The following is an 18,583-nucleotide window of genomic DNA, read 5'->3' as shown; positions in this document are numbered from 1 at the left end:
TTATTTAATACTTTACCGTTATCCAATTCTAATTCATTCATAATGTTCCCATTCGCTCTACTTTTGTACAAATTAAGAAACACATTGATACGTTTATTCCCTCTTCAATCCATTTAACCCTTGCTCTCAGTGCTGCGCTTTGTGTGGTTTTTTTTCAAACATTTCCAAATTAAATCATATCAACTCACGTTTTTCAATTACCAAATAATTCATTGGCTCTGTGCTCAATACAACGTCGCACTCATTCAATTCATTACACAACTGTATTTAAAACACTATTTTAAGTTATTGAGACATCCCAGTGCACTAAGGGATTTATAGAGCAAATCGAGAAAATGCATTATTGAACGAAGCGCATAGCGCTGAGTTCAATAATTATTTTCGAGATTTGCTCTATAAATCCCTTAGTGCACTGGGATTGTTTCAATAACGATATTGTCAGTACCGCCATAGAAAAAAGAAGATTCCAAATGCACATTTTTCAACGCGCATTTGAATAGGCATAACTGTGTGGTCAGGTCGTGCACAGTAAAGATCTACTTTTGTGTGGGGTGTCTCAAGTGTGTCGTGCTTTCGTCACACGCATTTTAATTTCTGTTGGTAAATTCCAGTGTAGCGTTAATCTGAACAGTGATGATCTTTCAGAGAGACCTCATTTGAACTCGGAGAAAGGCTCTTCATTATTTGCGATTCGAAACCTCCAGTCGAGCTTCGACGGATTGACTGTGCGGAGTGACTCCCCTTGAATTGACTCAAAGCGGGACTCGACGGTTCGCACATTTTCAAAACAAATGTGGCATATTTCTCGTGTTGTATCTTCACTCATCGGGGAGTCTGATACTAAATATGAACGGTAAGAATGCTCTGAACCCTACACGTATTATATCCCCATCGTTTTTTCGTTCACATTTGCCCAACATGTTAATTTGCTGAGCGGGGTTAATGTCGTCTGCTAGGCTACCTGCCAACCTGGGCAATGGAACGACTGCAGTCTGCATTGAGTCTGTACGCATGAGGCAGGCTGCTAATAAATCTTGTATGGTAAGAACGTTCTGAACCTTACACGTTTCCGATTACGATTGTTCTTGCTTTGAAATAATAATTCTGAAACCATTCATTTACTGAACTGATGTAGTCGTATTTCTGTGTTGTCTGCTACAGAGTCGATCGAGTCAGTCTTCCAAACTGGTCTAGCTGGTACGTTATCGGAATAACACTTGTGTTTTCTGTTAGCCGCTGGGAATTGTATACTAACTCATCATTTGGTAATGTGGATGATAAGCTACATGCCACTAACACGGCATATGAGAAGAATCTATGCAAGTCGGCGAAAATTAGATGAAACACAGCGGCTTCTATTTTTTAGATCACTGGCACTGGCACAGGCACATGCAATCTGTCAGAAAAAAAACCCACTTCTGCTTTAATTGAGAAGCAGGGAATTTATGGTCATTTGGTATTGTGGAGAATATAAGCTACATGTCATTAATTAATTCTGAGGATGAGAGCACAGTCTTGCTTAGGCAAAGGGCGCAAGAATACGCTCTGTGGAAAAGTTAGCGCACTCCAAGAGTGCGCTAACAGTTTTAGCGCATCGCCATTAGCCAATCAACTGGTTCACATCAGTCATGTGACACCAGTACTTACTGACAAATTTTATTATTTCATCTTTAAGTCTTAATTTCAAAAACTCCCATTTATCTTGCACAGACATCGCAACGTTTTCACACAAAAAAGAAAATCTATCAATTCATTCATCATATTCACACTAGCTGCATCTCTTAACAAATTATTATTAAACTTCCAATATTCTGGACCCCGCTCGAATTGTGACCATCAATTATTACTGAACGATTTTGTAGCAAGGTGGATAGGTTATGTCTTTTCTAATGAATCTGTGTTTAATGACGTTCTTGGTTGCAGCATGCATTCTGTTCCGTTTTCTGATCACAGACGTCGATATATTGGTTTTCTTGCTTGCTCACTGTGAAATAATGTTTGTTTCGTTTTGTCTTGCATATCTTCACCCTGGTCAGACACTGAGGTCCTCGTATGCTTCAAGCAACTGGGTGAGAGTCGTTCGTGCAGAAAGGCAAGCGGTTACGACTGGGACAACGAGATTTCCAGCAATCTGACAATGCAGATTCCAGCTGTTCAAGCACGTTTTGCTGGGAGGTACTCGTGTCAGCTTGTCCCCCCTGATGGTCTACAAAGCAAACCTTGCGACCTTCATGTGGAAGGTATATATTTGACTAACGTTTGAATAACGTTGGTCTGTGTGAAGGGAAAATTGTATGTTTGTTCGTGTGTGTGTGTGTGTGTGTGTGTGTGTGTGTGTGTGTGTGTGTGTGTGTGTGTGTGTGTGTGTGTGTGTGTGTGTGTGTGTGAACAGAAAATTGAAGAACATTGTTAATTAAAAGTAATTTAGAGAAATGACAGCTTAAACTTTAAAGTATACTTAATGTGTATACATATTCAACACTGGCAGCGCACAACGCACTGGTTTAAACGCAAATTAAAATTCCTGAAAACTGCTCTTTCAAGAGCCATGTTCATTCAGGCGTGTCAGCATTGAGCTTTTAAGGGTGTTGTCCACAATGTGAAAGAGGCTGCTTCTTAAAATACTCTCGCGTTCAAATATTCATATCACTCATGTCTGATCAAGAATATGGCGAATCTGTTATTGTGCCTTCAGGCGGACGGGCCGGCGTGTGCATATGTGTCCGCGCGTCAGTTTGTGTATGTGTGCGCGTGCGTGCATGAGTGTTTGTGTGTGCGTGTGTCTTTGTTTCTGTGTCCGTTGTTTTAAATGTGAGAAATATAACTTTGGAGAAATAGTGACAGACAAACGGGGACAGCGATCATCAAAGTGACAGTTGGCGTCCATTTTAGCACTGCGTAGCGCTCCTGCACATCGCAACTTTGTTCGTTTATCTGGCTGTTATTTTATCTGTAAGTATGGATGTGTGTGTCTGTGTGTGTGTATGTATATGTTCGTGTGTATTTGTGTGCATTTGTGTGTAAATATGTGTTAAGGGAGGGGGGATGTATGCGTTTTGCTTCATAGTACTTTCATACGAATCACTATCACTAATCGATCGATGTTAAAAAATAACAAGTCGCGTATATAAGGCGAAAATACAACATTTAGTCAAGTAGCTGTCGAACTCACAGAATGAAACTGAACGTAATGCCATTTTTCAGCAAGACCGTATACTCGTAGCATCGTCAGTCGACCGCTCATGGCAAAGGCAGTGAAATTGACAAGAAGAGCGGGGTAGTAGTTGCGCTAAGAAGGATAGCACGCTTTTCTGTACCTCTCTTTGTTTTAACTTTCTGAGCGTGTTTTTAATCCAAACATATCATATCTATATGTTTTTGGAATCAGGAACCAACAAGGAATAAGATGAAAGTGTTTTTAAATTGATTTCGACAATTTAATTTTGATAATAATTTTTATATATTTAATTTTCAGAGCTTGTTTTTAATCCAAATATAACATATTTATATGTTTTTGGAATCAGAAAATGATGGAAAATAAGATGAACGTAAATTTGGATCGTTTTATAAATTATTATTTTTTTTACAATTTTCAGATTTTTAATGACCAAAGTCATCAATTAATTTTTAAGCCACCAAGCTGAAATGCAATACCGATGTCCGGGCTTTGTCGAAGATTACTTGACCAAAATTTCAACCAATTTGGTTGAAAAATGAGGGCGTGACAGTGCCGCCTCAACTTTCACGAAAAGCCGGATATGACGTCATCAAAGACATTTATCAAAAAAATGGAAAAAAAACGTTCGGGGATTTCATACCCAGGAACTCTCATGTCAAATTTCATAAAGATCGGTCCAGTAGTTTAGTCTGAATCGCTCTACACAATCACACAGACAGACAGACACACACACACACACACACACACGCACGCACGCACAGACACCACGACCCTCGTCTCGATTCCCCCCTCTACGTTAAAACATTTAGTCAAAACTTGACTAAATGTAAAAAATAAAAAACCCGCACTTTTTTGTTTCTAGCTATAGCCTGATCGTGTAGACCAGAGACGTGGCCACAAATAGCACCTGTTGTTTTAAAGAAATCATTACGTCGATTCCGTGCGAATGAGCTTTTGCCACACAACCCTTGTTAACACTGTCTGAGTGATCTTTGCTCATTTTTTGGAGTCTTTAACGCTTTGGCGAATAATTCTAATTAAATGGTGTTGAGAAATGAATTTCCTCCCAAAATGTCCTTACCTTGTTAAAAAATATGCATTTTTACGATTTTTGTAGCATGTTGAAGAGACACGTTTGCCTGCAATCACGACTCACTTGACTCCTACCCTGTATAACACAATGTATGAACAAGTAAAAAATAAAATGATTAAATACTATGATCTTGTCGTAGAGCCAGTAAAATATCCTCTACGAATCTGTTTGTTTTTTTCACTTACCTCATCTGGTTTATATTTTACGACAATTTAAAAATGACGAAAAATCACTGGCAACTGTGGACGCGAATAAGTTGCGTTTCTTTCGCCGGGGATTGTACATTACTAAACATGATCGTCGTCTTGAACTCGTCTTGAAACGTTTTGCTGAAGTAGGCCTCAAGCTGAATACGGCAAAATGCGAGTTTGCAAAGGACAGTGTTACCTTTCTTGGTCACATAATCAGCGACGAGGTGATTCGCCCAAACAGTTCCAAGGTAAAGGCCATTTTGGAAATGACAGATCCACAGAACATGACAGAACTCAGACGACTTCTTGGCATGGTCAACTACCCAGGCCGGTTTCTCCCAAACCTAAAAGAGACACAGCAGCCACTACACACACTGTTGCACAAGGACGCAACATGGACCTCAGGTCCCGATGAGATTGCTGCAACGACAAAAGTCAAAGAGCAACTGACAGATGCACCATGCCTGGTTGTCGACAAAGCAAGTAGAAAAACTGTGAATCTGCTAGGACGCCAGCATTTACGGGATTGGCGGTGTGTTGATCCAGAGACACGAGACTCAAACCCGTGTGTGTATTCGCGTACGTGTGTGTATGTATGTGCTTGCGAGTGTGTGTACGTACGAGCGTGTGTTCAAGTGTAGTGTGTGTGTGTGTGTGTGTGTGTGTGTGTGTGAGAGAGAGTGTGTGTGTGTGTGTGTGTGCGTGTGTGTGTGTGTGTGTGTGTGTGTGAGTGTGTGTGTGTGTGTGTGTGTGTGTGTGTGTGTGTGTGCTTACGTGTGTGTGATTACGTACGTACGTACGTACGTGTACGTACGTACGTACGTGCGTGTTTGCGTGTGTGTACGTACGTGCGCTCGTGTGTATGTGGTTATGCAGATGTGTGTGTGTGTGTGTGTGTGTGTGTGTGCGTGTGTGTGTGCGTGCGTGTGTGTGTGTGTGTGTGTGTGTGTGTGTGGGTGTGTGTGCTTGCGTATGTGTGTGTACGTACGTGCGTGTATGCGCTCGTCTGTGTGTGTGTGTGTGTGTGTGTGTGTGTGTGTGTATGTGTGTGTGTGTGTGTGTGTGTATGTGTGTGTGTGTGTGTGTGTGTGTGTGTGTGTGTGTGTGTGTGTGTGTGTGTGTGTCCGGTGTCATCTCTGATATTCGCAAACACTTATGTCAGGATGGACGAAAAATCAAAGTGGTTAATTAAGTGGTAAGGTCTTCGAAAATACCTGTGTTTTTACTTTTTGCCAATGAACAGGATGTTCATATCTTTATTAGAACCTTGTGTGAGGGCCAAGGTCATTGAATGTTGGTAAGAACACGTATGTTATTGTAAGCTTTGCGCATGCAGATAATGAAAGCTTTGCTTGCTTTCATTTCTGAAATTTGTTAATATCCATGAGTGTGGGGAATGAAAAATGAGAAGTGCGAAATTTAGAGTGTAGGAGTAAAACAAACTGCCTGTTAATTATTGTTATGAAATGATGTTTACATGTTGAACACTATGATAGCTTCAGAAGTAAATGGGCTACAATATACCACATTTTAAAGGGCAGCTGTTGGGTTGCAGAGGCGCCCAGCGCTTCGAGTCACGTTGCAAAAAGACGTTTCCCTGCTTACAAAATGACTAAGCAAGAAGAGGGGGTATACTGGATTCACTTTGTCCGTCTGTCTGTGTGTATGTCTGTATGTATATGGAACAATATTTTGATACAATGATACTAAAATTGATATTTATACCCCCGCCCAATGAATACAAACTCAACAAGTAATACGTTTCATACATTGAACATGTCTTCTTTATTGTTCTCAACTCAAAATTCAAATTAAATGTCCAAAGACAAAAATTATTTATAATCTTCAAAAATGTAATGATTCTTCTTGAGTATTCCCAACTCAAAATTCAAATTACAGGTTTAAAGGGACACATAGAAACTTTTGATTTTCCTTCTTTGCCATGCTTAGGTGGCTAGGTCACCAAAATGGATCGAAAGGCATGGCAAAGAGGGAAAATGGAAGCTAATTTTTGCCCCTTTAAAGACGAAAGGCACAACAAATAATTTTCACAAATGAAACTTTTTTTATGAACTAAAAATTCAAGTGGAGAGGGGATGAGAGACGTGAGGAGATGGCCGGGGTTGCGAGATGGGTGGGGAGTCTGGGCTATAAAGTTCTTGCACGCGAGACAATATACTTCTTTTTTGTGTGTGTGGGGGGGTATTTTGTTTATCAACTCTCTCTCTCTCTCCCCCTCTCTCTCTTCTCTCTCTCTCTCTCTCTCTCTCTCTCTCTCTCTCTCTTTCTCTCTGTGAATATTTTTGTCATCCTAAATATTGTGGGGGGGGGGGGCAAAAAGACATGTTTGCCCCCCCACCCCCACCCCATGAACAGCAGCTGCCCCCCCCCCCCCCAGTTTCCGACGCCAGTGCACTGAGTACATACGCACACACACAAAATACCCGTGTGACTTGGAATAATAGGCCGTGAAAAGTAGGATATGCGCCGAAATGGCTGCGACCTGCTGGTCGATGTGAATGCGTGATGTATTGTGTAAAAAATTCCATCTCATACGGCATAAATAGATCCTTGCGCCTTGAGCCCGAGTCTGGAGATACGCGCGTGATATTAGACTTCATATAACATAACACACGCCACACATACACACACATGAAAGCTAAATTTATTAGCACATCTCTGTTTTCAGTGACACTTGGTTTTTTTTATTACACAGCAACCACCAGAATTTGTATATGAATTATTCAAATGGTTTGATAAAGTGTCAGTTGATATGAACAAACCTCCACCCCCCTACACCTAAAAAAAGGGAATGGAGAGACGGATCAACTCAAACACACATCTGAAGCTGTCGCGCACACAGAAGACGGATCAACTCAAACACACTTCGTTGGGCAGGGGTATACATAGTGTTCCATATCTGACTACATTTCACGGGTGAAGCAAGTTTACCTTTAGTAGAGTTTCAGAACAATCATGTAAATTAGTAAGCTTTCAGAACAACGTATGAGGGCTTACATGATTACGATGAAATAAATAGTAGACTTTCAGAACTTAGAATCCGGTTTCATTCTAGAATGGACCGGGTCCAGGTTGGAATTCTAACCCTGCGCAAGTACAGGGGTGCCATTCTAGAATGAAACCCTTGTTGCTGGTCCATTCTAGAATCGGCCGTGCGCAAGGTTGGAATTTGGGTCCAAGTTGGAATAGTCATTTCAGTTAGACTATCACACAGCCAAAGCCACAAATGTGGATTTTCTGTTTGTTTTTGTTTTTTGTGTGTTTGGTTGGTTTTTTTTTCGAGTTTTTTACACTTTACTCAAAGACATCGTGAATTGGGATTGGGATGTTCTGAAAGTGATTACGATTTTGAGAGACACTCAGCACTGATCGCTACGAACGGAAATTTCCGGACTGACAGTGTTTTGCCGATCTCGCTTGTAACTTTTAATATTATTCATATAAATGAAGTTGGTCTTCTGAATTGTGAAGATATAATGTCAACTTTTTTTCAAACCTGTGACAACAGCTCTATAACTCACTCTGTCCTTCTGTTGGTCTGTCTGTCGGTTAGTCGGTCTGACCGTCTGTCTGTCTGTCTGTCAAAAAAATTGTCAAAAAAACGGACATTTCCGAGAGGGAGACAGCGCTGACATTGCAAGCGGCCGCAACCGGCTCTCATCACAAAAACAACTGCCCTGCAAACAATACCGCCCTGGTAGTCCCCCTTGCTATGGTCTGCCTTTGTTTATTGCGTACTCAGGAGTGTCAACTTTCTTGACATGACATGACATCGCAAGATCGCCAAAGGATTTTTTCAGGGGTAGACAAATCAGCCCCATTTTTATCAAAGGGAAGGTGCAGGTGGAGATAATTCAAGGGAAGACAACTCTGTCTTACCTACAAACATTACGGCCCCCTTTATTCAAGGGTTTCATTCTAGAATGGCACCCCTGTACTTGCGCAGGGTTAGAATTCCAACCTGGACCCGGTCCATTCTAGAATGAAACCGGATTCTAAGTTCGCGCAGAACACAATCATGTAATAGTCACTTTTCAGAACAATCACGCGTAACACACGTCGAGTGTCTCCACAAAAGGGCCTCTGACTCAGTCCCTAAACATTGACTTCTGATAATGTGTACTTGTAAGGTAGCATTATACTTTCATTTAGCTTATGCACAACAACAATATACGGTCACAGTCATGTTGAGGCAAGATGATTCGATTTGGTTCAGAACCAAACAGATTTCTGCATACAATGTGACTTTGAGAGGGTTTTTTGTCATCGAGAAGAACAAGTCATCAACTGAAGATCAGACAAATGGGGGCACTGTTTATTCCTTGAACGTCTGCAACAAACGTTATGTGTGTTAGTTCTTTAGTTTTGACTCAGTATGTTGTTTTTTGCTACCACCCATTCCCTGGCTGGTTAGTACCGCGGAACCCCTCGGTCCTTGACCGCGTCGATTTGTCTTGGGGAATGGCTAGTACCGCGTAGCAATACTTTTGTTTAATTTTTAGGACCTGGACGCTTTGCTGAAGGAATTGTAGGTAATTTATTGCTGTTTGCATATGGACTTTTTGGCAGAGTTTGTTGACAACTACTTGGATATAAGTGAAGAGAATTTAATGTCATCTTTTCACGATGAATCCACCGCTGTACCTTCAGGTGGCACTCTGATAACATCAACGCCGGTGAGATTAAGAGAATAGCGTCTAACGCGTGTGGGGGAATGTTTGCTCAAGTTCGTATATTGCTCTGTGACGAGACATTGTGATCAAGTAATCTAGTATGACGAAAGTGTAATTGACGCCATATTGAAGTTCATAGGTTGAATAAAGTAACATTTCGTGGGAAAGTTTGTCTGACACGAAAGAGTGCGTTAATACATTGACTAGAGATCACATGATGCTATGCAAGAACTTAACTATATAACGGGATGGGACACTTGAGACAGAACAACAAACACAAACTTGAGTATATAATTACTTCCTTATTGTTGCAGTTTGAAAGAGTATGGTATTATGTTAGTGTTTCAGATGAAATAAATCTAACCTCTGAAAGCAGCGTTAATGATACATTGACAAACAAAGACTGTCAACTGGTTGGTGTTGGATGTTACACCAGTCACAGTGAAGGTAGCCACAGAATAATGATTTCTACAGATATCTTTCAAACCTATTTTTATAATGTACTTAGAGATTACATTGAGCATAAGTGTCAAACTTTTACTTTCACTTACACTTAATTTTGATGCCCAATCATTTCAAGTCTTCACTGCGTCATGTGAAACATCCGACAGCACGCAGTACATACACATTCAAGTAAAAATCACACAACGACAAAAGTATTGTATTAACAACAAGTTTTCTTTAATAAAATTTAATAACAAACACACACCAGTATTCTCATTGCTAACAGTATCATGATTTCTTGGATTGGATTATTGTGCAAACCAAACCACATATAGTTTGGAAATAAAACATGTTAGAGGGAAATTAAAATCCTATTATCAATGTGTAATTCACCTATTCAAACAAAAAAGAGATACACAAAAAAATACGCATGACATCACATATGCTCTGTAAAAGGAGAGAGAGAGAGAGAGAGAGAGAGAGAGAGAGAGAGAGAGAGAGAGAGAGAGAGAGAGAGAGAGAGAGAGAGAGAGAGAGAGAGAGAGAGACTCAGACTCAGACTCAGAACTTTATTACAAAAGGATAACGGTTTTAGGCAAAGCCTATTCTTCCAACCTGTCCTTTATACAACACATAAAGACAGACGCACATGAAAAATATAAATTCAATCATATAAAATACAGAAATACATTGTATAGAATGCAACACAATGTGAATTTAAGGAATTACATAAGGAGAACTCAAAAATTACAAAATTACATTGACATAGTTATACCTTTCATTTGGGAATAAGTTGCTCCGATCGGGTACATCACGAAGCGTCCCGGTACCGAAGCGTCCCGGTACCGAAGCGTCCCGGTACCGAAGCGTCCCGGTGCCGAAGCGTCCCGGTACCGAAGCGTCCCGGTGCCGAAGCGTCCCGGTACCAGTCACCACGCACATCCTCGGCTCGCATGCCAATGTATTTATAAAGCAAAGGGAATGCCTGTAATTCACACAGAGCAATCACTTGGTCTTAAACGTGCACAAGACAAAAACTTTCATACTGGGGGAGCGAGCCAGTCTGAAGAGTACTCGGGTCCAGCGCGAGCGTTTTTTATTACCCAAATGAACCCAAACAAACCCAAATTAACCCAAATGATACAATTTAAAAGTCGGAGGCAGAACTGAAAAGACTTTTTCCGACGCTCACGCTTTGTGAAGCCAGAAAGCGTGTGTGATAACAGACATATCCCTCTTGTGAACGGAAGCCTACGGACTTTTCCCCCGAACTTGTCCACACGGGTACAGTATTTCCAAATTGGTGTGTTGTGAGTACAGATCTAAAGTAAAGTTGGGGAAAAGTTGGACAAAAAGTGATTTTTTTTTTTACCGAAAGCAAATCAAGGTCTGTGCAAAATTAAAAAAAATCAGTAAAGTCAAGGTCAAATCAAGGTCAAGATTAAATTAAAAAAAAATAAATATGGTTAGTCAAGTCAAGGTCAAATCAAGGTCCACAAGGGCGGATCTGGGGGAGGTTACACGGGTTACGTAACCCCCCCCCCCCCCACCCCCCAAAAAAGAGGTAATTTATTGGCTCAGAATGCACCAGATAGCTATATTTTGCTTCTTTGGATAAAAAAAAATTCAGGGGGGGCATGCCCCCGGACCCCCCCAGAGGCTTAGGCGCCTTCGACTTGTATCTTCGCAGTCATTTTGTAACCCCCCCCCCCCCTCCAAAGTGAATTGATCCGCCCTTGGTCAAGGTTTAAAAAAAAAAGTCTAAGTCCTGTGACGCGTTATAGTGGGACGCTTCGGTACCGGGACGCTTTGGTACCGGGACGCTTCGGTACCGGGACGCTTTGGTACCGGGACGCTTTGGTACCGGGACGCTTCGGGGTGTCCCCCTCCGATCAGCTACACACTCGTTAACACTAGTACAAAATGTTTAACAAAATAGCAATCGAACAAGACATTTCATTCACGAATGATGTGTGAACGTGACTGTCTCTTAAACATTTTCACTGAAGTTGCATTTCTTATCTGTTGGGGGAAGGAGTTCCAGAGAAACGCTCCCGAGAAGGCTAAGCTCGATTTGTAGAGGTCTATGCGAGGTATAGGAGGGATGATTTTTTGGGACCCATATCTTTTTGTGGCATGTTTGAAATGTGATTGCAAATATTTAGGACAGTCGTCATTTAGAATTTTATACATGAACACAGCCTTGTTTAATGTCAACTGATCTTTCAAGGGGAGGAAATTCAAGAGCTTTAGTTTATCATCCGTGGACCTATTCAAATCATGCAGAATAAGTTTTGCAGCTCGGCGATGCAGGGAATTGAGTCTTTTTAAATGAACATCACTGCAGTTATCCCAAAGTGTCGATGCGAAGTTTATATAAAGGCATTATGTGGGCGTAATAGAACATTTTGAGTGCTTCAGAATCTGCGTAATGCCTTAATTTTGATAACAGGTACACATTTTTGTTATACTAGTTTGCAAATATTACTCAAATGAGTTTGCCATTTCAACTCTTGATCAATGGTAACACCCAATAATCTATGTTCCCTAACTTGCTGCACTTGAGTTGAACCAACTGACAGTTGTAATTGTAAAGGACTTAATTGGTGTTTTTGTCTCGTGGTTATCACCATACTCTTTGTTTTAATCGGATGAATGATCATTGCATTAGGTAATTGCATTAGGTAAAGAGAGAGAGAGAGAGAGAGAGAGAGAGAGAGAGAAAGAGAGAGAGAAAGAGAGAGATAGAGAGAGAGCGAAAGAGAGAGAAACGCACGCCTGCCAAGGAGATGAAAGAAATAGATACAGGGACAGGGACAAACATACTGACAGTGTGACTGAAGTATGGGTTCATCGACAGAGAGAGAAAAAAGATAGAAAGAGAGCAAAAAAGATGGACACAAAGAGAGACAGACAGATATAGGGAGAGATAGAAAGAAAGAGAAAGACATAGGAAGAGGGATAGGGTGAGAGAGAAATAAAGAAAGAATAAGAAAGAGAGAGACGGACAGAGACAGAGATACAGACACAGAGGGACTGAGAGAGAAAGACAGAGAAAGAGAGAGAGAGAGAGAGAGAAAGACAGAGAAAGAGAGAGAGCACGCAAGACAGAGAGAGACTGCGATAGAGAGAAAGGGAGAGAGAGAGTCAAACAACAAGCTCAGTACAGTGCAATGGTTTCTGGCGTGCCACCTCTCAGGTACGTTACAGAATGCTCCGCACAAACCCCCGTTGCCTAGACTATTCTCGGCGAGCGGTCGCCATTGTTACGCTTCAGTGACCCCAGACAATGGTTTGATGAGTTACCTTCCTTCCATGGGTGACAAAGCATGACTTACCTCCCTTGCACTATATTGCCTGTATTCATTAATAGGGAGGGTAATTATCTGAGGAAGGAAACTGTCTGGAGAAACTAAAACCCAGGTGCACATCTGTGGGTCCAGGGCAGTGTGCATGCAAAATATCTTGTGCTTGCCATCTCTGACGTATGGCGACCACAGACAGACACACCCACTTACATCTATTTTTATATATAATACGTACTACTGTCAGTCAGGCCCGGCTTCGCCTGGATGTTTCTGATCTCCCCTCTCTCAGAAACTTCTAGAATCGTATTCCAACAAGGATAAGAAAATTGAAAGTGTGAGCTCATACATTTGGATTAAAAGTCTGGAAACAGTGTTACATTGCATTACCATCAACACACTCTTTATGCTGAAAAATAACTTTGACTTGAGTTATCTCCCTTCCTTAGGAACAATCTAGATACTTAAGAAACAGGTCTAACATCAACTCTACATATTCTGTAAAGACTGATCAGACTTGCCTGCATGAGAAGAGTTACCTCCCTGAAACGTATAACAAAGTAAGAGTTACCTCCCTTTGCTTCTAGACATTTCCAGAAGTGTCCGGTTATTTTTTCTTTCTTCATTTCTTCTCCTCATAAGAGCGATAGGGAGTCCGTACTATCACTGGAATTGTGTGCTTGCTAAAGGTGAACACTAGGCACCGATTTGGCATTGCACTATATAGGATGTATGCAATAAAGGGGAGGTCCATAATCTGAGAAAGGAAACAATGTCTCGAAAAACTAAAACCCAGGTGCACATCTGTGGCCCCTTGGCACTGTGCATGCTCAATATCTTGTTCTTAACTTTTGCCATCTCTGAGGTATGGCGACCACAGACAGACAGACACACAGACACACTTACATCCATTTTTATATATGTAGTAGATAGATAGATTGTTACTCTCAGCTCGCCGGAAACAGCTCTGAAAGGTGGAGGGGCCAGAGCAACAACGGCTCTCGGTATTTTCCCTCAAGGTATTTATGCTTTTCTTTTATACATTATCTGTCGACAGGTGGCGACGAGCAATACACAGATCGCAATGGACGGTCACTTGCGATCATCATCCTGGGTGTGTTCAGTGCAGTTCTTTGTGTGACCTTGATTGCCTTGAAGATCATTTGCGTCAAGAAAGGTTAGTGAACATAATATTCGTGTTAATAGGCCATTTGCCGTCACCTTAACTCCGGTAAAGGCAATGTGATGTGCCTTGTTTTGAACAATATGGATGAGTTGAAAAAGCATTAACCCTTGTTTCTTATTTTTCCAAATGTTCCAGTTTGGCAATGAATGGACAAACAAGTTGAAATTATTGCATTAAAGCCACCCTCAATCTCCCGTAAGCCATCTGTTTCTTATCACTGAGCTCCCCGAACCTTTACACACAGTACAAACATACTTCTATTTGAACGCTTACCGCTCGGGAACGTTCAAAAAATGTATCTCGTGCATTTAGAACAGACGTACAGCCATGAACAACGGAAGCCTCGTTTTGGCGCTAGACCTAACTTTTAAAATCTAAATCACAAATTGACAGTATACTGTGTGTGAGACAAACATTCTTAAATCACAAAAGGATTCTTTTATTATCAAGGCAAGATCAGTACAATTCGAAGTTTTGAAAGTTTGAAAAAAAGGGAGCCCGGATGCAGGTCATGCGAGGCCGTGTGAGTTGAATGGTAAATGTAAAGATGCAGTTCTTTTGACTTGATGGCGGGGATGTAAGCTACCGAAAACCATGCAACTTTTCCTTTTTTGGAATACCAGTCGACTGAGATTTCCAAACAGTTAATATTGTTTGTTGCTGTGCCTGTGTACAATGAGTATTGCGCTTAAAAACGTACTGCAGCGACCGGCCTAAATCGAATTACATCTCATGAGCTGCATCTTAGCATTGCCCAAGCAGACGAATTTGTAGAGGTTACATGCCGAGTCTCAGTGATTATTAAAAATAACGGTCGAAGTTTGCGGATCATGAAAAATGCGAGCTTTAGCGAGCTTTTTCATGACCGCGAACTGATACTATTATTTTTGTTTATAATCACTGAGACGAGGTGTGTAACCTCTTTATTCCTCCTATCTTCAGTTATTCAAAGAAAAGAGGAGTTGTTTTGCGAAAGTTTGATCGAATCCTATTCACTCAACCAGTCAACCTTCGCAGGCGATCGATTAATGCGCGGTTGTATAGTTCCGTGCAAATCATTCCATTCTGTTAACACTTCTTGTCAGTTTTCCTATTTTGGACTAAAATCAAGTACACAGATATGCTGTTATTCTGCTGTGGCGGCAAAGGCAGATATTGTGTGTTCTGTATATGTTTTGGTATCGCTTAGGATAATGTTCTTTCGTCAAATGGGACTAGCAGACAAACTTTTGCACCCGTGTTCCAACGTTAAAAACTGTATGAAGTTCAGTTTTCTGGGGAAAATAGTGAATGAAACCGTTTAAATTGATGAGATGTGTGCATTTGGTTGCGTGTGATCTGTTTATTAAATGAAATATTGTTGAAAACTGACCGTCGGATTGCAGTCTGTTGTCGAAGAAACTGAGTGAAAAGAAGGGGAACTACTCTTGTCGCTAGACAAAGTATGAGTTACTTGCCTTGGGAAATTGCTTGTGATGAACGATTGAGCACGGCAGATCTAGATTCAGAAAACAACCGAACTCATGGATTTTATATGGAGATTCATGTGTTCAGGCCTGTAGTTGTTAATTTAAATGCGGTATGTTTGTATTGTTTGCTCCAGAGATGTACACTTCGTACATTAGAGCGTTCGGAACTTTTCAGTCGCAAAAAGTAGTACCGAAACAGAACAACTTCTCAACCCATTGCACTATCGAGGATTCAGGCTGTTGCTGGGTCGTTATTTGTTTGGTTGCTGGGTCATTATCGAAAAATAACTAGCCCTACAAGTTTACAGAGGTAAAGAAGCAGAGGGGTTGGTTGGTTGGTTTTTGGGGTTTAATGTCTCTTCAGCAGATGCTAGCTGCTATTTGAGACCGAAGCAGAGGGGGGAATAAGTTTGCATATATAACTAGTTTCTTTGAAGTCAACCGCCGCTGCTGAGTCTGTGTCACAAGCAGCCGTGTGTTGTATTTTGGATTCAGAGGTGCACAATAACGTGCTATTGTAGATGTAGAGTCGCTTTGAAACCACAAACAACTCAAAAGGTCATGTATGAATAAAGTGGGTCACACGTGGCCCCGATGGCTCGGGTGTTGAATAAACCACGAGAACTGCTGTGTGGTTTACGCGTGCTAAATATCCATTCAAGTGATGCATTCGATGTTGTCGAACGCTATTGTGACTGTGTTCCCTTAGGTAAGTAAAGCTTCTTAGTAAAAAGTTGTCAACGTTCTGTAAACCTGTGAGGCGTAGTGGGCCTTTAAGCAAAACAAGATATTGCAAGGAAAATGATTGTGGATTAAAGCCACCCTCCGCCTCGGGTGAGAACCAAAAGGTCGAGGATCAAAATGTCGAGGCACAAAAGGTCGAGCTAGGACATTTGGTCAAGAGTCAAAAGGTCGAGGGCGACAAAAGGTCGAGGGTGACAAAAGGTCAACAGCAAAACGTCTACGGGACAAAAGGTCGAGGATTGAAAAAGGTCGAGTATTAAAAAAAAGGTCGAAGATTAATAATTTCGATTTCATTTTCTGTGTCCATTTGTGAAGAAAATTCTGCTTCGAGTGCCTGTTGTGCGATTTGTAAGCCATGTCGGTGAATCATCGGTATCACAATTTTCATCTGTTTTTTAAATTTTCGTCCCCATTTGAATTCTGCTGCGGGTGCCTATTGTGCGTGTCAAAGGGGTGATTTGTGAATATGATCTCACACACACACACACACACACACACACACACACACACACACACACACACACACACACACACACACACACACACACACACACGCACACACACACACTGACAAGATGTCTTCACAGCACCAGTTCACATATGTCTTATTGACACGATATTGTCGATAGCAGTAACCTGTGTGTATTGCCTTGTCGTTTTTGTGTTTTGCAGAGCTCCATTCTGTGTCTGTGTCCCTGTCCGACTGTTATTTTCTCTTCGCTTGAAAATGCTGTTAAAGTTCAAATATGGGAGAAAAAAAGAAGAAAAAAACTCAAGCTTTTAGCGTATCAGTGACACGTTTCACCAAACAATCTGTTGAGTATCGAGCTGTGTTCACCGTCGTAGCTCAAGTTGGACTACACTTAAGGTAACATTTACAGCTTCACGCGTGTTGTAATGATTTGTTTCTATTTGAATTATTGTAACGAGCCTTTCCGATATTTCCGGAATGCACTCCCAAGGACAGTTAACATGGCTTATGACACTGAAAAGCTGGGGTTGACTTTTTGGTATGTCCTTCCCAGCCAAGACTTGCAAAATGTATTCGTATACGTTGCATTTCAAGTACTAAGTTCGGTTTTTATGTTCACCGTGTGATTTTTCTGAAAGATGTTCCTCCTGGTGGGTTTTTTCAGAAAGATGTTCCTGCTGGTGGGGTTTTTCAGATGCGAATCGACAGGCTGATTTGACGGTAAGTGTATTTTATGTTACCAATGAGGCAACACTTTTCACAGAAAACCGTACAAATTGAGAGGCTTGCTCTCAAATTGCATTTAGGAAAGTATCCCTAACGCGTACGCTGTAAATGTGAGAGCTTTAGATTCAATTTGACGTATCTTGGCCTCACCGATCTCACGAGATACGACACATATAATATTGGCCGGGCGGAGGAAGAGAAAAAGAGGCCCTGTTTCCTTTATAAGAGATTTCAATTTGTTCAAAGTTCTCCAACACCAGTGCCCTCTTAGAAACAAAAGTCTACCAAAAGCGGATAGTTTGATAAAATGAAATAGCTATTATACTTATCAGCTTAATGCAGAGTGTGGAAAAGCATCGGATTTTACTGTAATCCAAATACATTACATCAACAGCCAATAATTTGTTGAATAATTGTGTGTGTGTTTTTTATCAGATTGAACACACTTTTCACTTTCGTGACATTTAGAGAAGGGACACGTTATTTGCGTCAACTCATTTGGGTTCAATTATAACATAATTGTTACAACAAACTACAATTTGCAAACATGCGTGAATGATTGACAAAAATAAAATGTCTTTACCTTTTCCTGTACCTAATTTATGCGCTATAGTTAGCAAAAAAACGTCTTGTAAGTCTGGATAACATGTCATGTTCAGCTTTATACCAGAGTGTTTTGATGGGAGCCATTATGAATTGATTGATGGAATGATTCTTTGCTATGTACACGTAGCGCGCGCTCTCTCTCTCTCTCTCTCTCTCTCTCTCTCTCTCTCTCTCTCTTTCTTTCTCTCTCTCTCTCTCTCTCTCTCGCGCTCTCTCTCTCTCTATCTCTCTCTCTATCTCTCTCTCTCGCTCTCTCTCTCTCTCTCTCTCTCTCTCTCTCTCTCTCTCTCTCTCTCTCTCTCTCTCTCAATCCTGATAACTACAGAGGAATATCAAGCAAAGTGTTCACATCGGTTTTAATTGCTAGACTGACTGAATGGGCAGAAACCAATAGCGTTATCACTGACGCACAAGCCGGGTTTCGACAAGGCTATTCGACAATCGACCACATATTTACACTGCATGCTATGATTGA

At 41.1% G+C, this 18,583-nt stretch overlaps 1 protein-coding gene across 2 annotated transcripts in view; it reads left to right on the top strand.

Annotated features, from left to right (window-relative positions):
- The window catches only part of LOC138979717 (uncharacterized), a 141,960-nt gene that overhangs the window by 48,480 nt on the left and 74,897 nt on the right, over positions 1-18,583 (top strand). Inside the window, exons 4-6 of one of the 2 annotated variants that reach the window (XM_070352452.1) lie at positions 2,037-2,240; positions 13,963-14,082; positions 17,441-17,496. In XM_070352452.1, the coding sequence (XP_070208553.1) occupies positions 2,037-2,240; positions 13,963-14,082; positions 17,441-17,496 (380 nt within the window). Of the gene's footprint in view, positions 1-2,036; positions 2,241-13,962; positions 14,083-17,440; positions 17,499-18,583 lie in introns of both variants that reach the window. The other variant, XM_070352451.1, reaches the window with a different exon arrangement.

The sequence above is a fragment of the Littorina saxatilis genome, linkage group LG11 (assembly GCF_037325665.1).
Source record: "Littorina saxatilis isolate snail1 linkage group LG11, US_GU_Lsax_2.0, whole genome shotgun sequence".
Lineage (NCBI taxonomy): Eukaryota > Metazoa > Mollusca > Gastropoda > Littorinimorpha > Littorinidae > Littorina > Littorina saxatilis.
This window is presented reverse-complemented; position numbering and strand designations above follow the sequence as displayed.